The 24616-nt window shown below is 59.5% G+C and overlaps 1 protein-coding gene across 1 annotated transcript in view; it reads right to left on the reverse strand.

Moving 5' to 3' along the window:
- Positions 1–9550: 9550 nt before the first annotated feature.
- The window catches only part of Sipa1l2 (signal induced proliferation associated 1 like 2), a 129601-nt gene continuing 114535 nt past the window's right edge, over positions 9551–24616 (reverse strand). The window contains 6 exon segments of the mRNA XM_048367379.1: positions 9551–9726; positions 9994–10075; positions 10636–10759; positions 11253–11306; positions 18748–18879; positions 23187–23406. Of these exon segments, the coding sequence (XP_048223336.1) occupies positions 9580–9726; positions 9994–10075; positions 10636–10759; positions 11253–11306; positions 18748–18879; positions 23187–23406 (759 nt within the window). The 3' untranslated portion in view covers positions 9551–9579.

Below are 24616 nucleotides of genomic sequence, written 5' to 3' on the forward strand. Positions count from 1 at the left end.
AGAGGCCGTCCTGCCTGTGATCACACCACCCCTACCCCCATCCGCAGAGGCCGTCCTGCCTGCGATCACACCACCCCAACCCCCACCCGCAGAGGCCGTCCTGCCTGTGATCACACCACCCCACCCCCACCCCCAGAGGCCGTCCTGCCTGCGATCACACCACCCCCACCCCACCCCAGAGGCCGTCCTGCCTGCGATCACACCACCACACCCCCACCCCCAGAGGCCGTCCTGCCTGCGATCACACCACCCCACCCCCACCCCAGAGGCCGTCCTGCCTGCGATCACACCACCCCCACCCCCACCCCAGAGGCCGTCCTGCCTGCGATCACACCACCCCCATCCCCACCCACAGAGGCCGTGCTGCCTGTGATCACACCACCCCACCCCAGAGGCCGTCCTGCCTGTGATCACACCACCCCCACCCCCACCCCAGAGGCCGTCCTGCCTGCGATCACACCACCCCCACCCCAGAGGCCGTCCTGCCTGTGATCACACCACCCCCACCCCCACCCCCAGAGGCCGTCCTGCCTGTGATCACACCACCCTCACCCCCCAGAGGCCGTCCTGCCTGCGATCACAGCACCCCCACCGCCACCCCAGAGGCCGTCCTGCCTGCGATCACACCACCCCACCCCCACCCCAGAGGCCGTCCTGCCTGTGAACACACCACCCCCACCCCCACCCCCAGAGGCCGTCCTGCCTGTGATCACACCACCCCCACCCCAGAGGCCGTCCTGCCTGCGATCACACCACCCTCACCCCAGAGGCCGTCCTGCCTGTGATCACACCACCCCACCCCCACCCCCAGAGGCCGTCCTGCCTGTGATCACACCACCCCCACCCCTACCGGCAGAGGCCGTCCTGCCTGCGATCACACCACCCCCACCCCCACCCGCAGAGGCCGTCCTGCCTGTGATCACACCACCCACCCCCACCCCAGAGGCCGTCCTGCCTGCGATCACACCACCCCCACCCCCAGAGGCCGTCCTGCCTGTGATCACACCACCCCACCCCCACCCCAGAGACCGTGCTGCCTGTGATCACACCACCCCCACCCCCACCCCAGAGGCCGTCCTGCCTGTGATCACACCACCCCCACCCCCACCCCCAGAGGCCGTCCTGCCTGTGATCACACCACCCCCACCCCCACCCCAGAGGCCGTCCTGCCTGTGATCACACCACCCCCACCCCCACCCCCAGAGGCCGTCCTGCCTGCGATCACACCACCCCCACCCCCACCCGCAGAGGCCGTCCTGCCTGCAATCACACCACCCCCACCCCCACCCCCAGAGACTGCCTGCCTGTGATCACACCACCCCCACCCCCAGAGGCCGTCCTGCCTGCGATCACACCACCCCCACCCCCCACCCGCAGAGGCCGTCCTGCCTGCGATCACACCACCCCCCCCCACCCCCAGAGACTGCCTGCCTGTGATCACACCACCCCCACCCCCAGAGGCCGTCCTGCCTGTGATCACACCACCCCCACCCCCACCCCAGAGGCCGTCCTGCTGTGATCACACCACCCCCCACCCCCAGAGGCCGTCCTGCCTGCGATCACACCACCCCACCCCAGAGGCCGTCCTGCCTGTGATCACACCACCCCCTCCCCCACCCCCAGAGGCCGTCCTGCCTGTGATCACACCACCCCCCACCCCCAGAGGCCGGCCCTGGTAAGAAGTCCAGAGATGCCCATCTCGACCAATAAAAGCGGAGCACACTCGTGTGTGCCTGTCATTTCTGCAGTGTGTGCAGTAGACAGGCGGGGTCCGTGGCCTCTGCTCTCAGAACGGCAGTGAGCGGGGCACAGGCTGGAGGACCCACGGGCCCCCGTGCCTCCCGAGCCCAGGGCGGGGGGCTGCCCGTGCCCCGGGCTCCAAGGCCACCCCGGGCCAGGGCCACCATCTGCGGAGCTCCCGCCGGCTCAGGGCCGGCCCGCGGCTCACGCAGCGCCCCGGAGCAGGGAGGAGGAGGGGCGAGCAGACACGTCGCCACCGTCCGCGAACGCACGCGTCCTCGCGCGACTCACTCCTGGGAGACGGGCTGGGTGGCTTTGGGTGAGAAGCTGCTGGCTCTGGCCGGGGAAAACCCACAGGACTCTGCCCCCCCCCCCACCCGACTCCATCACAGGAGGAAGATCTCAGCAGCAAGACGTCCTGAGGGCCAGAGGCTCCCCCCCCCCCGCCCGCCCGTCACGTGGATGGGGCGAGGCAGGGGTGAGGAGAGCGGAGGGCTTCGATGCCGATGTGGAAAACCTTACCTTTCCTGCCGGCATGGATGGACTGACGCCGTGACTCGTGACACTCCGCCCCGCGGCCCTCAGAGCCCCGGGAACACGACGGTCCCCAGGGACCAGCCGGGGCCCAGACCCCACGCCCCCCCCCCGGGTGTGGGCCGCACTAACGACCCCTGCGTGGTCTCCTGGAGTTGGTGTCCCCGCGGGGTTTGCAGGAAGGCCACCACGGGCCTGCCGCTCCCCCCCAGCCGCTCGCCTCCCGGGGGTGTCCTGGGACTGCGGGGCCCGCTGTTCACAGACAGCCTTTCCCTGCTTCACATCGGGCTGGTGCCTCCGCAGTGGGCCAGAAATACCCTGGGAGCACCGGTGGGTGGGAGCGCAGGGTGGGTGGGAGCACCGGTGGGTGGGAGCGCAGGGTGGGTGGGAGCACCGGGTGGGTGGGAGTACAGGGTGGGTGGGAGCACAGGGTGGGTGGGAGCATCGGTGGGTGGGAGCACAGGGTGGGTGGGAGCATCGGTGGGTGGGAGCACAGGGTGGGTGGGAGCGCAGGGTGGGTGGGAGCGCAGGGTGGGTGGGAGCGCAGGGTGGGTGGGAGCGCAGGGTGGGTGGGAGCGCAGGGTGGGTGGGAGCGCAGGGTGGGTGGGAGCACTGTGTAGATGGGAGCACCGGGTCCCGTGGGGCTGGCTGGCGGGGCCCTGGTCCCGTGGGGCGGCTGTGCCGCTGGGCTTCCTGGCACCACTGGCTCACGGCGCGGAGTCCGGGGGGCGGCGGGGAGTCCGGGGGGCGGCGGGGAGTCCGGGGTGGCGGCGGGGAGTCCGGGGGGCGGCGGGGAGTCCGGGGGGCGGCGGGGAGTCCGGGGGGCGGCGGGGAGTCCGGGGGGCGGCGGGGAGTCCGGGGGGCGGCGGGGGAGTCCGGGGGGCGGCGCGGAGGCCCCGGGAGCTGCGGCCGTCGGGCGGGGCCCGCGCCTGCGCCTGGCTCGTTGTCCTTTGTTCTAGACGTGCGATTTGTCGGGGCGGTGGGGACAGGATGCTCCGCTTCGGATCCCCAGAGCGCAGCACGCGCCACACTGGCGGCAAAGAACGTGAGCGCGTGCGGAGCCTCCCGGGCCCGGAGCTGAGCACAACGCCGGCGGGGGGGGGGGGAGGGGGGGACCCCGGCCTTCCCCCGGTGATGGATTCATGTCAGTGCCGAGCTGGAGCTCACGTCTGCTAATGGTCGGCGTTCCCCAATCAATTGACTAATTACCGCCACGCACGGCCGTCTATTGTGCTCCGCAGATGGCCTCGCTCTCTCCGGAACATTCTCACAGTCATAAACCAGAGGATGTCAACTGTGCGCGCCTCACAATTAAGAGCACAAGTCGAGAGCTGGGTTCACTGATATCGCCCAGACGGTGGCTCTTTGCAGGGATTTCTCAATTAGCCCGTGAGGATGCATTATCTGGACTCTGCATGCATGAGAATGCGTTGATCTTTTTAAACAACATAACTTTTATACGGCGATTTGCTAACACCATAAAAATCTATCTATCTCTATCTGTCTGTCTATCTCTCTCTCTCTATCCATCCATCATCTATCTTCTATCTATTATCTATTCTATCTATCTATCTATCTATCTATCTATCTATCTATCTATCTACCTATCTACCTATTTTCTATTATCTATCTATCTTCTATCTATCCATCTATCATCTATCTATCTCTCTATCTCTCTATCCATCTATCTATCCATCTATCATCTATCTATCCATCTATTATCTATCAATCCATCTATCTATCCATCTATTTATCTATCTATCCATCTATTTATCTATCTATTATCTATCTATCTATCTATCTATCTATCTATCTATCTATCTATCTATTATCTACCTAATCTACCCGGAGTCCACTCGTTCGTAGCACCAGCTTAGCTTTTTCACCGAGCACACCTTTCCTTGCCGTTATGCCGGGCGTGGTTGTTCCCACGTCACGTCTCTCGGTGCGGCTGGAGCCACGGCTCAGGCCCGGTGCCCGCTTCGCCCCCCAGACTCCCCGGCTTGGCTGCTGCGCATTTTAAATGGCGGAACTCACTCTGCCCTCTCCACTCTGGCAGGTGGATCCCGTCCCTGTCCGCACGTCACGGGCGAGGACGCGGACACAGAGACCAGGGCGTAGAGTCAAGAATTATGGAAGGCTGTTTGTCTCCAAATAAATCGGTTTATTCCTCAAGCCGCGAGAGCCCAGGCTTTGGCAGGTGATGGTTTGGGGTTCACGTGCAGACGGGGGCGCGAGGGAGGGGCACCTCTTGCCGCCTCTGCGGGGACCGGCATCCGCCTGGTCTCCCTGGGGGACGAGTGTCGAGCTTTGGAGCTGGCCGGGCCCCCTTCCTCCCCCTGCCCTCCCCCTCCTCTCCCTCTTCCCTCCCCTCTCCGCCGGCCCTCCTCCACCCTCTGTCTCCCTTCTCCTCCCTCCCCCTCCCCCCACCCTCCTGTCAACCTCCCCGCTCTGCTCTTCGCCCCCCTTCTCTCTCCCCCTCCCTGCCACTCCCCTCTCTCCTTCCCTGTGCCCGCCCCCGCTGTCTTCTCTCCCTCCCCTCGATTCCTCCCCCACCCCCACACTCCCCTCCCCTTTCCCGCTCTCCTCTCCCACCCCTGCCCTCCTCCCTCCCTGCCCTCCCCCTGGGGACGCGAGGCGCCCTCCCTGGCTTCTGTTCTGGACTCTGGGCCACTTACTGGTCTGCAGAGGTGACCTTGGTGGCCCCTCATGAAGTGGGCGCGAGTGGGCTGGTGGTGGGCTGGTGGTGACGGCTGTGGCGAGGGCAGGCGTGGCTGGGTGGAGGCTTCTGGCTAGAGGCATGGAGGCAGCCCTCCATCGGGCTGGACAGGGGGGTTGACGCCGAGATGCACCCTTCCCAGCAGGGACCTAAGGGTCGCCGAACTCCTGCCTCTCCTCCCCAGGCCAGCCGCTCGGGTCCGCGTGCCGCAGGAGCCGGTGTCACCAGCCGGCCGGAGCTCGTGTGGCCAGCTGTGGCCGCCAGCTGTGGCCCCCAGCTGTGCAGGCGGGGCGCGAGGCCCCAGGATGGCTGTGGCCCCCAGCTGTGCAGGCGGGCTCGAGGCCCGGGATTGCTGTGGCCTCCAGCTGTGGCCTCCAGCTGTGCAGGCGGGGCGCGAGGCCCGGGATGGCTGTGCCTGACGGCCATCCTGGAGGAGGAGGGCGGGCCACTTTGCCTCCTGCTGGGTGGGGTCACGGTGTGCTGGCATTTCACCAGAAAGTCATGAGAAGCCCGGCGGGGAGGACTGTACGGCTGCCCCAGCGGCAGCTTCTATTTATCTATCAGCTCCGGGGCTTGAACTCATGGCCTGGGTGCTGTCCCTGAGATTCTTTTGCTCAGACTAGCACTCTACCCCTTGAGCCACAGCTCCACTTCTGGCTTTTTGTTGTTGTTGTTTTTTGAGTAGTTAATTGGAGTTCAGAGTCTTACAGGCTTTTCTGCCCCGGCTGGCTTTGATCTCGGCCTCCGGAGCAGCTAGGATTCCAGGTGTGAGCCATTGGCGCCCAGCTCAGTAGCTTCCATTGTGAAATAAGTCCTCTCCTTGCCAGAGAAGGGCAGGAATAATATGGTAATTAGCTTCAGTGCTGGAGAGCAGTGGCCTTGATACATCATCGTTCCTTTCACTCGGTGGGAAAACACACCTGCTTAATCATCCTACAATGAACACATTGCTCTCGGTGGATGGGTTCCAATGTTTGGTTCGTAGCCGCTGCCCTGGTAGCCAGGCCCGTCTAGGTGTTACAGGGTGTGAAGGACAGTGTCACTGAAGGACTGCGGGCTCAGAACCCAGGCCCTGCGGGGAGTGGAGGGGCGGGCCCGTGGCACCGTGGGAACGCAGAGAGGCAGAGCCATGGCACCGTGGGGACAGAGGGGCACAGCCATGGCACCGTGGGAACGCGGAGGGGGCGGGCCCATGGCACTGTGGGAATGAGAAGGGGGCCTGTGGCACCATAGGAATGTGGAGGAGCAGAGCCATGGCACCGTAGGAACGCAGAGGAGGCAGAGCCATGGCATCATGGGGACAGAGGAGCGGAGCCATGGCACCATGGGAACACAGAGGGGGTGGTGCCGAGGCACCATGGGGACAGAGGGGTGGAGCCATGGCACCGTGGGAACGCAGAGGAGGCAGAGCCATGCACCATGGGGACAGAGGTGCGGAGCCATGGCACCGTGGGAACAGAGGGGGCGGGGCCCAGGCACCATGGGGACAGAGGGGCGGAGCCCTGGCACCGTGGGAACGCAGAGGGGGTGGGGCCAAGGCACCATGGGGACAGAGGTGCGGAGCCATGGCACTGTGGGAACAGAGGGGGCGGGGCCGAGGCACCGTGGGAACAGAGGGGGCGGGGCCCAGGCACCATGGGTACAGAGGGGCAGAGCCATGGCACCGTGGGAACAGAGGGGGCGGGGCCCAGGCACCATGGGGACAGAGGGGTGGAGCCATGGCACCGTGGGAACAGAGGGGGCAGGGCCCAGGCACCATGGGGACAGAGGGGCGGAGCCATGGCACCGTGGGAACAGAGGGGGCGGGGCCCAGGCACCATGGGGACAGAGGGGCGGAGCCATGGCACCGTGGGAACAGAGGGGGCAGGGGCCCAGGCACCATGGGGACAGAGGGGTGGAGCCATGGCACCGTGGGAACGCAGAGGGGGTGGGGCCAAGGCACCATGGGGACAGAAGGGCGGAGCCATGGCACCATGGGAATGCAGAGGCAGAGCCATGGCACCATAGGGACAGAGGGGCAGAGCCATGGCACCGTGGGAACGCAGAGGAGGCAGAGCCATGGCACCATAGGAATGTGGAGGAACGGAGCCATGGCACCGTGGGAACGCAGAGGGGGTGGGGCCAAGGCACCATGGGGACAGAAGGGCGGAGCCATGGCACCGTGGGAATGCCCTGGATGTTAGCTGGGACCATTCCTCGGACCAGAATCGGACCAAAACTTGACCATGTGTTTGGGGTAGATTTGGGGGTACACTCGCTTTTCCTCTGTACAGACCCATTTCTTGAACAGGGACCTTCTGGTCCTGTCCCCAGCTCTCTGAGGCAGCCGGAAGGCCCTCCCTCCACCCGCAGGACCTTGGTTATTTTCTCTAAACTTTCCCCAGTTAGCTGCCGCCCAGAGCAAAGGGCGTCTGCCCTGGACAGTGATGCAGCCGGCGGCCCCCCCCCCCCCGGCTCTCCCTGAAGATGAGGGGCCCTTTCTGGAGCCCATGCTCATCCCTCACTCCCACTCCCTCCCTCCTCTCCGGAGAACTCTCCTACGCTGCTCTTCACGCCTTCCCTCGGCCTTGAACCGAGGGCTCACAAAGTGATGACAGCTTTGGCCTGGCTTTGCAAGCCAAGACCATCTTCAAAGCCTAGTGAATAGAAACATCTAAATCTCTAGCAGCTAGCAAGTGACTTCCAAAAGCCTAAAATGTTTCCCGTCTCTCCTTTCAGAACCCAGGACTCTGCTCAAGACGGCGCCAGGCTCTCTTCTGCCTCCCTAGGCAGAACCCACCGCCAGCGGGCCCGCCGTGGCCTGGCGCCGCGGCTCTGCCTCCTCTCTTCCAATGCGCCTCCCTGCTTCCACTCTGTCGGTACCCGAAGTCTACACAGCCTTACAGCCATCTACACGGCGGGGTCTGCACAGCCATCCCACGGGGGGCGCTGACCGGAGGCAGGGAGCGCTCAGGCAGTCCCAGGCACCCAGCCCCTGCTGTGGGTTCCGTCTTTTGGATTGTAAATGGCTGTCTGTCCGTCTCTCCGTGTTAGGCTATGCGCTTTGGACAGGGCCCCCGACCCGCTGGTCTGCAGCTCCTGGGCGGTGCCCCCGGCACCGAGAGAGCAGAGGACCAGCTGGAGGACGGTGACTGATGCACAGTGCTGACGCGGGGAGCACCGAGTCCCCACGTCTCCCCCAGGAGAGGACCATGGCAGCAGCCGGGAGCAGCCGCACCTGCGCGGAGCACACGCGCCTGGGGGAAATCTGTCTTGGGGTGAAGTCTAGAGCCTGCTTCTCAGCAGGTGGCCGCGCGATAGCGCCCCAGCCCACCCCAGTCTGTGCCCCGTGTCTCAATCCAGATTCAGAGTTGACCGTTTCCGGACTTTACATATTCCTGTCTTGTAAGCCACACCAAACTCTCTGAGAGGCGAAGGAAAGGAGGAAGGTGTGGGGGTCCTACCTGTAACCCCCACTCTACAGAGGGTGACACGGGAGGACTGCGCTGCAGGCCAGCCTGGGCTGCATCGCAATTCTGTCAACAAACCCTGGGTGAACTGCTTAACCCGAGGCACGGTTTGCCCGGCTGTGACATGGGGCTCCCGCTCCTCCCCACCAAGGGTGCTGTCGGGGTGAGAGGAGACTAGGAGACGCTCAGTGTCTGACAGGTGGCAGCGGCTTCAACTGCCAGCAGCTCCAGACGCAGATGTGGATCCCACTTCATGCAGATCCAGACCCCGCCCAGCCAGGCGGCGGGAGGGTCGCGCAAGTCAGGACTGCCTGCGTGCACTTCTTTTAAACGTTTATTAAAAAAGCAAAGTGTACGCCCATCTCAAATATAACAGTTAAAAACGGCGAAGCGGTACACACAGTGGGTCCTCCCCGCCCCCGTCCGTCCAGCCGGCCCGCGCTGCGGCTCACCGAGTCCCGGTCCTAACGCAGGTCAAGCCAAGTCTTACAAAATGAACAGTTCCAGGTTAAATAAGCTTAAATAAGGGTGTTAAATACAAGACACTTCATGGGAGCTTCTGTACAGAGGTTGGTGAATCGCCCTGGGCGGAGCTCTGGGCGGGAAGCGGGGCGCGGACGGCGAGCCACGGCCAAGCTGTGCGGGAGGCAGACGCATTTTTTTAAAAGTCAGAACACTGTTAACATTCAGGCACCGTTTGTTCCTGCAAATAAATAAATCTCTACTGTAACAGCATTCGATCTAGTGTCAAATACACGGGCGCCCCAGCTTTCCCACGGTTCCTGACGCCTCCCTTCTTATTGCTATGATAATGTGGAAATAAACTACTGTACATCCAAAAAAATAGAGCACCTTTAACATTAAAGTACATGTCTGCGTACGTCTGCACGTGTATTTTACAATGCCGCAGCTCTCTGCTCCGCGGCCCGGCTCCCTGCAGGCCGCCGGCGCGGTGGGGGGCTGGCTCCGGCGCCCCCGCTCCCCGGGAGTTACATTCATCTTCCACACACGGCCCGGCCCGCTGGGTGAATGGGCAGCACAGCAGGGCACAGCACGTCTACGGAGGGCGGGAGGGCGGGAGGCGGACGTCAGCTGTGGCTGAGACGCGGGGGGGGGGGGGGGGGGGGGGGGGGCAGGTCAGGCCTTCTTGTCCATGGTGCTGAAGAACCACTCGGTGAACTTGCGCAGCTGGGCGGTGGCGGTCTGCGACTCCTCCTGCAGCCGCAGGTTGTCCTGGCGCAGGTGCTGCACCTCTGCCTGCAGGACGGCCTTGTCCTGCTTCTCCTGCAGGGAGACGGGCCTGAGCTCGGGCCCTCGCCCCCCCACGGCCACCCTGGGGCTCACGGGCCTCTTTGGAGAGCGGGAGGGCAGGGAACCGGCCTGGGTCTCCATGCATTCCTGGGGCGGCCTGTGCCCACAAAAGGGCCCCTGTGTGATGCACAGCGGGGGTCTCTCCCAGAATGGGAGAGGGGGGCAGGTCTTTCTCCAGGTGGGGGAAGGGGCTGAGCGTGGGGAGAGGTTGTGACCGTGTGCCCTTGGGGGTGGCCTTACCTTCCGCAGGTCTGTCTGCAGCTGCCGCAGGATCAACTCCAGCTGGTTGACTTTCCCGGTCAGTGTGGACGGAGAGCGCTCCCTAGTCAACACAGAGCCATTAGTGGGGGGGGGGTGGGGGGGTGGGGGAAGTCTCAGTCACCACTGAACCTGAGGACTTGGCTGGAAAATGTCCACTCAGAAACTATCCCATGTGCTTGGAGCAGTGATCCGCACAGACACACACGCTCTCGTGTCAGGTGTGCAAGAGGCTTACTGTGTCTTTGTGGGCTAAGTTCAAGAGCACTGAACTGTAGCACTTGTGGGTTGGCAAGATAAAGGCGGTATTTAAATCGAGACAAGGTGGACCACGAGGGAGTCCTGGGAACCAAATGGAGAGCGGGTCTCCCTACCTGGCCTCTGTGTCATGAAGAGCTATGGAACTCAATAGCAAGAACAAGCAGGCCAAGAGCAGCTCCGTGCAAGGGGACGGGTGTGACGCGCCTCGCAGCACGCGTCCGTGGTGGGGTGGAGCCCGCTCGAGGGCCAGGCTCGGGCTGCACAGCCAGCGCCCTCCTTGCCCACAGGGCAGGGGGCAGGTACAGTCCGGTGCCCCTCGATCTCTGGTCTGGGATGGGGGCTGGGGTGGGGGGGTCTACATACCCAGCTGTGTCCATGAACTCCTTGCTGCTGCTGGGGTCCACACACAGGGGGAGCTCCGGGGCCCCTTCCAGGTCCTGCCCGTGCTGCAGGTCTGTCAGGGTGCAGAAAGATGCCACCCTCTGGTCTGAGGACAGGGAAGCACAGAAAGCAAGGTGAGTGACACCGCAAGGGCGGGCTCCACAGGGGAGGGAGGACTCAGTGGCTAAGTGACATGTCGACCCTCCGATCGCCCTGTTCTGAAATAAAACAAAGAAAAACCTCAGGCAAGCTGCTAGTGAGGAAGCACGGTGACCGGCTGCCCTGCCGGGCCGTAGGACACACACAGGGCAGCCACGGGCACTGAGCAGATGGTGGACAGGCCAGAGCCGAGCTGCTTCCTTCCTTCCACAGCCCAAGAACGCCAAAGCTACCCGTGGTGGATGAGGTGACAAGAGGAGGGCTCAGCTGACCGGCAGGGAGAACCAGGGAGACGGCCTGACCCAGGCTCCCCTGAACCCGAGAACATTCCTGAGGGAGGCAGGCAGCCAGAGCCCACGTCCCCTGGGCCCCCGCCCCATGCAGACAGACGTGCAGACACACGGCAGATACAGAGCAGGCTGGAACAGCAAGACAATCACCTAGACAGGACGCGTGGTGACAGAGCAGCCCCGGTTCTTCATCTGAGTCAAGACCTGAAATAAGATCCAGAATCTCCCGTGAACCCGAGGATCTGTGGGGTCCTTGTACGGTTCAGGTAATGGGGTCACGTGAGGTGTGTGCGCACGGGGGAGTGTGCAGCGGGGGGGGGGGTGAGGAGGGGCTGGGAGAGCCGCGGAGCTGGTGGTGACCCGTTTCGGGCTTACTGGCCTAGCTGGAAGAAGGGGTGGCGACACATCACAAAGGCAAGTGTGACGCCCACAGCAGACAACCACAGGCAGGCGCAGTTCCGCGATTCAGCAGGCCAGGGCCCACGTCTCCCGCGGTAACCCACGGCCGGCGGGCATCACGGCTTCTCGGGACAAGGCCATCTGCATCCTGGTGCCAGCAACGTGGCGCTGCATGTTGCGAGAGCCAGGCAGCGAAGGGCAGCGCCAGGCCTTTGTGGCGCTCATCACGGCCGCCAGAGCTCTGACCAAGAACGCGGTGGGAAGGCTCCTGTCCCGTGGCTTGCGGAGGTGGCGCCCACTGCCGCTGTGGCCCCCAAGCCACGCGACGCCACCTGCAGCCCAGGCAGCATCGTCCTCCGGCCTGCGGCCCCTTCCTAACACCTGCCGCGAGCACGCGGACGTCCTTTAACCGGCCTCTTCGTGGAGCCTCCCCAAGTCCAACCTACATGACGATAACGCCCTCTGCGGCCTCAAGACAATGGCATGATCCACTTGGAACCAAGAACTCGGATTTCCGCACATGACGAAATAACCTGTGGCTCAATGAAGGTGAGGAGCACCAGGGACGCGACCTGTGCCCGCACGCGGTGTGCTGTGCGTGGCGAGCTGGGGTGAGGGGCCCTGGCGGGGCAGCTGCGGAGCCCCACACAGCCCCGCCCTTCCGCCACGGCAGAGAGACAGCAGGGGAAGGATGGTATTCCACAGCGAGCGGCTGCCAACCGAGAGTGTCAGAAAAAAATGGGTACGAGTCCCAAAGACTAACCGTCACTGCGTGCAAACCAACAGCTCAGCCATGATTCTCTTTCTCGCTACAGTGGCTCTGAGGGTCAAGTGTGGACGGATATGTGGCTTCTCTCTGCTTCTACCACAACGGATCAAAAGCCCTAGGTGATAGGATGGGACCTGCTCCGGGCAGCCCCCTCCTGAGGGCCGAGAAGCCAGAGCGGACTTGAGCCAGGGAGCGGGGCGTGGGGGCTGCGGGCTCAGGGCGCCCGAGGCGCAGACACCGCTCCACCGAGCTCAGCCGGCATTACCATGAACACAGCTAATCTTCCTGACAGTTTCCAGCCCAAGATTCTGCGTCTGCAGCTTCTTTCTGTGATGACGAATGGTCAGTCATCGGGTGACCAGTGACCTGGAACCACACGGCTCCGACGCCACCGCCGGAGCTGTGCTGGGGTGTGGGCCTGGCAGGCACAGCCCGCCTGAGCTCTGCACCCGGCCCTCCTGCTCCTTCCCCACCAGCAGATCCAGCCGCACGGCAGGCGGGGCATGGCTTAGGTGAGAAACAACCTTTTGAGTGCCCAGAAACTCACTGCAATTCCACTTAAACCAAGAGTCAAGGCATGGAACCCTGAACAAGGGGAAGTCAGTCATCGAGCTTCTGCTCGTCAACTTCGGGCCAAGATGGCGAGGCAGGGACTATCCATCACCCCCACGCTCCGGAGGCTGCCTACAGTGCTGGGAACTCCTGGCCACGCGGCTTCCGGTGAGCGGGACAACGCTGAGGACGCCCGGCCGGGTGCTGCCGGGCAAGCGAGACGCACCGAGTCAGCCCACAGGATGAAATAGATGAGATGCATGCGCGTCCCCCAGACAGAGCTGCTCGCCTCTGTGGTTAGAACCGCAACTCCGGGCAAGCTGGGGCACTGCCGCTCTGTGTCTGGAGGGGAGGCTGTGGACGGACACCCGAACGGACTTCCCGTGTGGAAGGAAGCTGACTCGCGGCAGCCGGGAGAGAGGAAAGGCCACGGAACACGAGGACGCGGAGATGAAGGTGCGTCTCTGTCGAGTGACGAGTAACAAACGGCTCCGAAACGGGTCTTTACTGAGACACGACCACTGCATTGGCCTCCAACACTTGTCATAGCTTTTGAGATAATCAGATCTACTACATCAAACTTGGCTCCGTGCTCTGCCCCTCTGTGGATGGCCTGATTTTCTACTTTTTCCGCCATGTGACCGCACTGGGAGGCCCCCAGGATGTTCTGTCCCACAGACATTCCAATACCGTCACTTTAGCGGCTTTGAAGTGCTCATCGCAGAGGCTCCTGCTTACGATGCAGTGTAAGAATCACAGACCCACGGAGTGTGCACCGAAGCGGGCGCTGCGTTGAGCGCACACTCACGTGGCCACTGTGTGTGCGCAGCGCCTGGCCGTCCTCTCGCCAGCAGCCTTGGGGAGCCCCGGCGGGCCCGGGGGGCAGGCCTCCTCAGCTGGCGCGGGGCCTCACGTGCCATTTGACGTTGCCCAACGCGTTTTCCCACAAATATCATCATCTACCGAGTAAATGTTCAAGAGACCAACGACCTCCCTTGAATACTTTCCTATGCTTTCTGTACTTCTTTTAGACTTGGCTTTCCTTCTCTGACTCAGCTGGACTCATCGCCAGGTTTTCAGATTGGCTTTGCTCTGGTCACGGTGACCATGCTGAGAGGGACAGAGCCACACACCCCACGGACATGCCAGTGAAAGAAAAATGTGAAAACGCCGTCAATCCGAAACACGCTCACACGCAGCCTACCAAGCACCAGGGCTCAGCACCGGGCGCCCCGCAGAGTGCCGCCTGTTTGTCCCCTGGAGCTGAAACCTGGGAGAGCGGCAGCTGGCTGCCACTGCCTGGCGTGGCGGGAGGACGGGGCTGCATCTGAAACCCGGGTGGCTGCCACAGGTGGTGCACTGCTGCCACCAGGGGCTGGCGAAGGCCGCCAGGACATCCGTGCTGGCAGGCAGCGGTGCGCTCATTGTATAGACACATCAGTTCCACGCACGGGACCTGCTGGACAGGGGCACCCCTCCCCCCGCCAGGCAAAGGAACTGGACACACAGCAACCAGACAAGGGACCCAGCCAGGCCTGGAGCTGACGGCCACCCTGCCTGCACCAAGGAGACGGCCCCACTGCTTTTCATATTCCCGTGCAATTTGGCTATTTATTCACTTGTTTTCTGGACAATGCTATGTAGCATTTTTTAACGAAAAGCCTTTTGATTTCCAGTGGTTTCTTAGTCAGCACTTGGAAGCCAGGCTTGAGCAGCGTGGCAGGGCCGTGTGCTCCCCGCCCTTCGCGGAGCGGTGTCTCCGTTTCCACATTCTCAAGGTGAGCACGGGGCGGGCGCTCCATGATCCACTGCGTTTCTCCTGAGGGCTGCGCTCGCCTCATTGTTCACCGGGGAGCTGGTTTCTGCTAGCTTCCTGCTTTAGCTATCTTGCTCTCATTTAGGACATTTGTCACAACCCCTGACCCACAGTTGCACATATTGCCGTGTGAATTTTCTCTTCTGGGTTCGTTCCTTCAGGGGCTTGCACAGCCCTCGTACGCACTGTGTCCCCGTCCCCACCGCCTTCCTGTCCCACAACGGCGTTCTCCGGGTCGTGAGCCCCAAGGACATGCATGTGTCTTCCCCATTCAACTACCATGTTCTGATTTCTGTGTGTATTCTCTTTCTTCTAAAGGGCTTATTCTGTATTGAATCAATATTATGCTATTTTAATTATTATCAACTTACAGTGGCTTTTAGGTGAGTATTGTTCATCTAGTTCCCAAATAGACGTAATTAAGTGCTTTAACATATTTTTAGGTAGTTGAAGTGAAGTTGCATTACTTTGTAAATTAAGTCAAAAAAGACTGTTCTCTAATGCTCTCTATCCATTCCTATCCTTATTTATATTAAAATGTGTCAGGTGTTTATCTCATAATTCTACAGATGGCTTACTCCTGAGGAACATAGAAGTTCCTGTTGAGTTACCTAGGTCCTTCCTGAGACCAGTGTGACCCACAGGAAGTGGTAGAGAAAGCACTGTAGCTCTCAAGACCAGGGCCCACGTGACCAGGGCCTGCTGTCGTCCTCTCCTGTGGTGTGGTTCTCCACACCACGCTGAAAACACACGGCTCCGCTGGGGGCAGTGGTTCCAGACACACAACGGGTGGAGGACCCTGGCTGTGCGGGGCTCTGGCTGCATTACTGACCTCGGCACGAGTCCCTCAGGGAGCCATGGCCAAGCCCCGCCATCCTAGGGAAGCACATTGCAGCTTGGGGCCATACATTTTGGGGTGGATTATTAAACAGGAAAGAACAGCATGAAATGATGCCCAACTACTTAAAAAAAGAGTCTCCAATAATTTCTTATTGATCCTCCTTATCTTCTGGAAATAAAAGCACAGTTATGATTTCTTAGCTTCAATATTCATTCCTTTTTCTTTGCATTGCTTATTTATGTCAAGGATTCCAGTAAAAATTTAAAGGGCATGGCCTCAAAGGCTGTCCTGATGTCTGAACTTACAAGATCTGCTTATGAACATTTTTCATATTATATTATATAATTTAAATATTTTTCATATCATATTACATAACTTAAACTTTTTTCCATATCATATTGTATAACTATTTGGAATCAATTAGTCCTTGCTAATCTTTGGCAATGTCTCTTAAGTCCTAACTTTTGTTAGAAATAGGTTCTAATTCTATCACATAGATATGTTTTAGAAGTTGATGTGACCACTTTTAGTTACTTCAACAACTACCACTTCTTAAAGTTTTTCTATTTTCAACTAGTTAAGTTCTTGGTGGTAACGATGAATTATCCAGTCTATGAATTTCATTTATGCTTTCCACATCAATAGTAAAGACTCACATTGTCATATAGTTCTTTTTTGTGGCTATCTAATCAGGAAAAAATCTTACTGTGCAAAAGAAAAAAAGGCTGCTTCTAAATTTCTAGAGAAACGTACACAAGGGTGTCTTTATCCTTGGAGCCTCTGAGAACAATGAACTGTCAACGCACTAGCTTCCAGTGGTATTTGGGGTTTGGGCATGTTGTCCAGTGGCCTTTTGTGTGGTCCCCACAATGGGGGCCGAGGCAGGAGGGGGGCTTCAGGAGCCCCGTCTCCAGGCTACCTGGTGGCGGTGTCCTTCAGGGCTCCAGCGAGGGCCCAGCATGCGCCTCTGAGCACCGCCTTCTGTAGGAAGCCCCGTTCGTGAGGCAGGGCAGCCTTGGCCCGACTGGGGTCAATGGCTCCAGGAAGCCGGATCTGCTTTCTCCAAAGGCCTTGGAGGCCCCAGCCCTGCAGGCCAGGGAGGGGGTCCCCGGTAGAGGTGGGGGCCATCCCCACAGCGGGTCTGGGTGAGAGGAAGGCGGACCCTTCACCTTCTACACCCCACCGCAGCCCACTGGCTCTGTCTGCATTCACTTCCTTGTCCTCCCCACGATCTTATTTCCAAAGACGGAAGCCCTCTGTGTGACGGAGGCTGGCTCCCAGCCGCAGGTCGCCCGGCCTGCCTCCTCCGTGCCGGGCTGCAAGGCGGGCACCACGCGCCCGGCTCCATCTCCTCTCTGACTTCGTGCTTTGCACTTCTGTTGCTGGAATCACATGTGCTAATTTGAACATTTTAACACTTATCAAATGTTCAAAGAAAACTGATGAATCTGATGACTGATCATCCTTAAGATGCAATATTTCGTTTGCCAGCTCTAAAACTTCATCTTTTTCTTCTGACTTTTATCTTTTGTGGACCCTTTTTCAAGTGCAGTTAATTTTCAGGTTTTCTTCACCTACATAAATGTTTCTGAAGCACATTTTTCTTTGAGAGCTGATGTCTCTGTAGCTCAGGCCTTTCCACCACCACACATACACTCAACACACGCACGCGCGCATGCACACATAAGTATACACACATGCGCACGTGTATGCCCCCACACAGGTTCCTATTGTGGTTTTAATTCTTCCAGTAGAGTTATTATTGGAGTGATATCTAAAATCTCCCCCAAAGCCTGGAACCTCTTGCTCATGCTTTGCTTCTGTTCTTCTTATGTGCTCCCTGCCTTGTGGTTAGCAGTGTGAGGGGGCTGAGCCTCTCTAGAGGGGGCGAGCAGGAGGCTGGGGGCCTGCGCCTGGTGACTCCGCCTCGGCCACTCAGCGTGTTAAAGACAGCCGAGCAGCTCTGATTGGGCAGATTAACTTGGTGCCTCGGCCCATTTTTGAACAATCCAATCCACTATGGATTTCTACCACAGTGAGCATGTCCAAGCAAAACACGAAGCCTGGCTGAGGTGGGGAAGAGGCAAGTCTGCAGGGAGGGGTCACGCGATGCAGCTCCTAGCGTCTCCAGCAGGCAGATGAACCGCATTTATAACAGCTATCTTCAGAAGTGCTGACTACAACACAATACTGGCGCAGGGCCTGAGCTCAATGAGCCCTTTACACGGTCTTTACAGTCCATCACCATGAAGGCTGTAGTTTGCGACCACTGCTGCGGGGAGCGGGCACTGTGCATGGGCAGGAATGGGGGGCCAGATGTGCCCTGGAGGGGAAGGGCCAAGCGGTTCCTTGCCCCCCTTGGGGGCAAGGGGGCCCTCCCTGCCCCAGGGCCTTCTCTCAACTCGAGAAGTACAGCCCGGAGTTCTCGGGTGGGTGGACAGGCAGCAGGGGGGTCAGCAGCAGACTTCAGCCTCCTGCAGCCTGAGCCCTCCTGGGAAAAGGCCTGGCTTTGTGTCCTGAGCTCATGCTACAGGCGGTGGCCGCCAGTAACCACAGCAGGACTGGGCCTTGTGATTCTGTGCCAGGAAGTGGACTGGGGAGGCGGGCAGGGGCTGGGTCTCACGGCAGGGGCTCGGTGTGGACGTGGACTGGGGAGGCGGGCAGAGGCCGGGTCTCACGGCAGGGGCTCGGTGTGGACAAGGGGCATCTCATAGGCAGGGAGGGGCTCAAGCAGCCCCCGCTCCCTTGTTGGGCCACTGTACTCTGTCTTCCCTTAAAGAGAACCGAGGTGCTGAATGCGTGCCATCAGGAGACACACCGAAAGAACCATCCAAGCTCCACGCCATCTGGGGTGACAGGGCCGCGAGCCCTCTACCCCCGGTCAGATGCGAAGGCCCCGGAGGTCTGACACCTCCTCGAGAACAGGTCCCTCAGCTGCCTGCCCCACCATCACCTTGGGGTAGAGACAGTGAGATGACCTCCACGTCTCCCACAGGACAACAGAGCCAGGAAGGAAGAGTGGCTTGTCCCGCCTGGTGGGCTCTGGACTGGAGTTCAAGTTTTAGTCTTTGCCTAGCGCTCAGTTCACTAAGGAGGAGGCCTCTGCTAGGAAGCTTCTTCAGTTGGAGCCAGGCCTGCCCTCTGCCTTTCATCCCCTGACTTGGGCCACACGACTGGCACACACATGCTCCCTGAGCTGCCATCCAGACCCTGCAGGAACGTGCGCCCCGAGTTCAGCGGTGGGGCCCAGGGGGTGGTGAGTCTTTACCTTCAAACGCCCGTGCAGCGTCGACGAGGTGGGACCAATCTAATCCTGTGGCCGTGTCAGGGAGGGGCATCAGGCCCGGGTCTGTGCACTTGGACTTCTCTGATAACGACCCATCGGAGAACCAGAACTCATCTAAACAGAAACACAAGCAGAGCGTCAGCCAGTCTCAGCTCCCACACCGTCCACCAGCACAGCTAGCCGGTTACCGCTGAGCAAACACTGCCCATTAAGAAGCCCCTCAGAACTTCAGAGATGGACTGGGAGAGGCAGTGATTGTGGATGTGGCCTTGAGGGACACCGGCCTGCTCACATCCACCCGCACCGCGCCGCAGGACTCTTCCCATGGCAGACACATGGAGCTGGACCCAGAGGTACGGCGAGGTCTTTCAGAGCACGCCCAGCCTCCACCGGGGGAGGCGCGGAAGCCTAGTGCGAGGCGTTCTGCCGCCGTCTCCTCGTCCGCTTGTGAAGCAGCAGTGGGTCATGCTTCCGCGCCGCGCTCGCTCCCTGCCGTGTCGGCCGCGGGGTAACACCAGTGGCTCCGGCATCCTCTGTGTGCTTGGTGCCTGCCGTGGGGTGAGCCGGAGCTGAAACCGGAAGGGAGGATTCTGGCTCTTCCTCCCAGGCCTTCTGTGGAAGCGAGGGAGGCCAGGGTGGTGCTCTCCATGTGGAGCGCACGCTGGCTGAGATGGCTCTCAGGAAGGTCCACCGGGCAGCAGAGACGGTAGCAAGCTGAGGGTCCTGATCACCGAGCAACCACTTCTCCACCACACACCACCATGGCCGGCACGCAGGCGCGCAAATGCTTCCTTCCAAGGAAAGCACATTCCCGGGCTTTGTGGACTAAGAAATACCAACTCGCGGGTTCCCTTTGCCTTTATGAGGAAACCATCCTCCGTGTCAGCCTCTGACACGCACCTCAAGCTGCTCTATACCCTGTGTGCTGACTCCGTTCTCCCCAGCGTGACCACCAGCCAAGTCCTCACCGGCTCTGACAGCATCCGGGTCAAGGGAAAATTAGGCTGGACTAGAGGGTCGGAGGCAGGGAGGAAGGAGCGACGGTGGTTGCTGACGCAGAAAAGAAGACAGGAGGCAGAGGGCCCCCTGAGCAGCCTGTGCTTGCTGCAGGCACATCCAGAAAGGTGGCACAGTGGGACAGATTGGGTTTCCAGCTGTGGCACTCTGGGAGCTCTGGGTGAGGTGGACAGGTGGGAGGAGCTGCCCGAAAGCGCTGCTGGGCACAGGTGGACACTTGTCGGCTTTAGCTGGGTGACCCTTCATGCGTCTCACCACCTGCCCGTGGCACGCGGACCTGATGCGGGCCTCCTGTGGTTTGTGGCCTGGAGAGTGGCCAGGCCTGGCCGCCTTGGCAGGCTGCTTTCCAGCCACAGCCACAGACTGTATCGTATGACTCTGTTTCCGAGACTTGAAGCCACAGCAAACATGAGACCCAACGCCGCGGAAACCGCGTGCTGCTCTCATCTTCGGCACGGAGGAGTCTAGGGATCCCCAGGGTCAGAGGCCGAGGCTTCTCTAGCACCCCTGGGAACCAGCAGGGCAGGGCAGCGTGGGGGTGTCACACCAGGAGCAGGGCCAGCCCTGGCGAGGACTCCCTTCACCACCAGGTGCACACCTGGGTCAGTTGCCACCTCAGAGTACTTTGGAGCCACGTTGTCCTGGCGACAGCTCTATGGGACCCAGGGATACACAGGGATACCCTCAAGCCCATCCTCATAGGGGGATTTCTCCATCCCTTGGAGAGTTTTGATCTCTATCCCATGAAAAGTGAGTTCTCCTTAAGCTTGCTGTGCACCTGGCAGCGCTTGAGGTGGCACTGACTGAACACAGCGTCTCACTGCCACGAGCCAAGAAGGCTGCTAAGGTCAGCAATGAGCAGGGACCTGAACTGGGTCCCAGGGCCGGGCCTTCTTCTTGGGTCCCACGGAGGAGCTTTCTTCAGCAGTCCAGCAGCGATGAACAGAGTGGCCTTGAAGGAATGCAGGACAGGAGAGCCTCAGTAGCTGGACTAGGTGACGCTTGTGGGGAAGATGAAGACACAGCATGCTGCAGATGGCACAGGAAGTGTGAGTCACGGCTGAGTCACAGCTGCTGAGTCTGAGTCTGGCAAGGGTCCATCTTACAAGCTGGATTAAGATCTTGGTCTTAAAAGAATGTTCTGAGACAGGTAGAAGCCTGAGATGTTTAAAAGCTAAAAATAACTGAAAGAGAGGACGTGGCTATGGCAGTTACAGGTAGACGGGGCCCCCCAGTGCTCCTCCCGCAGACAGGGCCTCTCCTTTGCTGCGTGGAAGGTTCTCCCACGGGAGCTGGTGTGGCGTACTCCTGCATTGTTCCTAACAGAGAAGTTCAGTGCCTTTTGCATTTCTGCCTATCTGAAACCACTGCTACTAGAAGATTCACGAGGATCAACCTAAATTCCAAGTGTTAACACAAAGCTGGAAACTCCTCACTGTCCACGTAAGTACATCTAACCGGGCTCCGTGTGCACAGCTGCTTTGGGATTGCTCTATTTGCAGTTGGCTGGGCCTCCCAGAGCGCAGTGTCTCCTTAGAGAGGGCTGACCAGAGGCCACGGCTGCAGGGCCACTGGGCTCTGTGGTGTGGACAGAAGCCAAGTCACAGGTGCCTGCGGTGGAGCCAGGATCCAAACCGCAAGGGCTTGGGGGCTTAAAGATGAGCTACAGGGAGGGAACTGGAGGTCTGGCGTGGCCATCAGCCCAAGTTACCGCAAGGCCCTTCCTTCCTATTTGGTCAGCCATACACCAAGAAGAGAACATTTTTCCTGAGCAGCTTTTTAAAGCTAGACACTGGAAACTGGAAGAGACATGAGGCCCAACAAGAAGGTACATGAGAGAATGGACAGCTGGGGCGCACGCTGCTGCTCTCAGAGAACGGAGAGCGGGGGTTCAAGAGAACAGACAATTGGGGTTTGAGAGTACAGGCAGCCGGGGCGCACGCTGCTGCTCTCAGAGAAATCAAAGTGAACACAGTGGGCAGCTTTTAACCAGGAGAGCGACAAACAGTGCACTTTGCTGTTTTCCTAATTATGCTTTTATGCTTTGAACATATTTAAACAGGATACAGCCCTCCACACACAAATACATGTGGTTCCTCCAGATAATGCAGTATTATTCAGCATGGAAAGAAATGGGTCACCAAGCCACGAAAAGCCAGAGGAGCCTTGAAGGCCGGTTGCCCTGACCGAGGCCGCTGTGCAGGGCCCCGCGCCCCAGCCCAGCCTCCCGGCCTCCCGGCTCGCTGCTGACAGGGAGCACACGGGATGAACATGGAGGGGGCCTGGACGGCGAGCTGTCCGGGGGGCGGCATGGCACTGCAGGACGCTGCACACCCGTGCCAACTCCACAGGGCCTCGGGGCAGACAGGTCCCTGAGGCGGAGCACGGGCCAGGTGAGCCACGAGGGGCGAGGCTAACAGGAACAGGCTGCTGGTGGAGGGCGGGAAATTCTTTGGTGAGTTAGAAGGGTGCCGTCTCTGACCTTTCACCTTTCAAGGAGTTTAAAGGTTTCTGCAGCTTGGGCAGGCAGGGTACTCTATGACTTAAAGAAACAGGTTACAAGCACGGTGCAATGTGAGTATAATTTACATTGTGTTCACCATCATTATAAGTTTTATTTCATTGGGGGCTGGGGATATGGCCTAGTGGCAAGAGTGCTTGCCTCGTATACATGAGGCCCTGGGTTCGATTCCCCAGCACCACATATACAGAAAAAAACGGCCAGAAGTGGCGCTGTGGCTCAAGTGGCAGAGTGCCAGCCTTGAGCAAAAAGAAGCCAGGGACAGTGCTCAGGCCCTGAGTCCAAGGCCCAGGACTGGCCAAAAAAAAAAAAAAAAGTTTTATTTCATTTAGCCAGGGAGATCTACATGTGCTATGGAAGTTAAAGATAATGCTTTCTATGACGGAATTAAAAAGAAAAACAAACCTCAACTCATAATATATTCCCGACTAAGGTGCCATCCTTCCCATAGCACAGAAACTGGGAAAAATGGAAATAAACACAAAAAAACTGCCCTTAGAACCAGCATACATTCTGTGATAATACAGAAATTATAAAGGGTTGGCACCACGTGAGGGTCCTAGTTTTTAAGCTATCACCAGAAGGAAGTCATCAGGCTGCCCTGTCTTCAGTGCGCAGGAGAAGCTGGGACACAGGGTCCCGCTCAGGCTGTGAACCGGGTCCCAGGGCCTCCAAGGGAGGTGTCGGCGCCTGGGCCCCTCCCAGCCCATGCCCACCGGAAACCCTGAAACCGTTCCCATGCCTCCCTTCCAGAACACCAGATTGGAGACTTTGTTTCCTTTAGAATAACACAGCTGTGGCAGGAGCCTGACCTCGCCGCGGGTCGCACGCCCCTCCCCCCCCCCCCCCCCAGTGAGTGCTGCTCTTTCTAGGATGCACTTACTGCGCAGGGTCCCCATGCCGGGCGCAGGCTGGGTTCTCGGAGGCAGCGTGCTGTGGTAGGGCGGGGTGGTGCTGAACAGGATGTCGTTGGGCAGGGCCTGGTCCAGTATGGAGCTCCGGGAGCCCCCGAAGGATGATCCCCTCCGATTGCTGCAGACGCTCTCGTCAGACAGTGTGCGGTACAGCGACCTCCGGGGAGACAGGTTCCCGTAGAACAAGAACTAGGGGTTACAGAACATGCAGGCAGGGGTCAGACAGAGCATGGAGGCCTGGAGGCCTGGAGCAGATCTGACTAGCCACGGAGGCTCTGACCACCGAGCCAGACACAGGTACAGCTGCCAGGCCCACGTATGCTCTAGTGCCGTTATTGGATTTTAATGTTTCCACCTCTGACATTCTGCGGAATATTACCACAAATTAGACATGCACAGCCTTATTAATTCTGAGATATTACATGGAAGCTCCATAACCTTATAGTGCTCTTTCTGCCATTTCAGCAAATTCTTCAGGGCTGAACTGTGTGGGCTTGATTTTAATTGGAAACCATTACATTTTTAATACCAGATCATTTTTATATCAATCGACTACATCTGAAGCTCAATCTAACCTAAGCAAGACAACTAATTCTGAACACTGACATTTCTACGCCACACCGAAGACTCAGGAAAAATAGGTTCAGTCCAGCACAAGGCTACTGTTCTCTCTCCTCAGAGCATTACTTCCAGTCTGTTTCCAGTTCTCAGAAACAGAGGTGGAAGGAGTCGGCGAGTGTGACCGTCAGAGCCCGAGAGGGCAAGGAAGGTTCTGACTAAGGCAAGTAGTCAAATGCTTGAGAAAGGAGAGAGCCCACTGGCGCTTGCACGTGGAGCACCTCTCCTTTCCCATGCACAGTAGCAAGCGTCCCATGTCCACACCTGGCACAAGGGCTCCCCTCCCCTCGGCCAGGCCTCTCCAGTGGTAAAGGAACCCACGCTTGCACCTGGGGGCGGGGCATCTGTCTCAAGGGAAACTCGTCAGGAGGTGTCCATCCCACTGCGAGCAGCCCCTGCACCCTGCAGTCGCTGGCCCTGGCGCTCCCGCAGCCCCACGCCTAGGCTGCGGCACGTTTAAAACAAGACTCATGGGCAGCCTTCTGGTTCCCTTTCATGCAGGGCCTCACGCTTGTGCCTGGGACTGGGATCCTTCGACTTAGGCCTCCTGGGCAGCTGAGATGACAGAAGCACACCACCATCCTTGTCTGGTTTATTGAGATGGGGGGTAGGTATCTCACTTTTTTCTCAGGTTGCTCTTGGACCCTGATCCACCTGATCATCACCTTCCAATCAGCTGGGATTATAGGCATGGGCTACCACATGTGGCCACATCTCTAGTACTTTGTAGTATTTTACAAAGTGGCTTTGAAGACTGCAATAATAACGAGGCTAAAGCTAA

Source organism: Perognathus longimembris, chromosome 18 (assembly GCF_023159225.1).
Source record: "Perognathus longimembris pacificus isolate PPM17 chromosome 18, ASM2315922v1, whole genome shotgun sequence".
In the NCBI taxonomy this organism is placed as follows: Eukaryota; Metazoa; Chordata; class Mammalia; order Rodentia; family Heteromyidae; genus Perognathus; species Perognathus longimembris.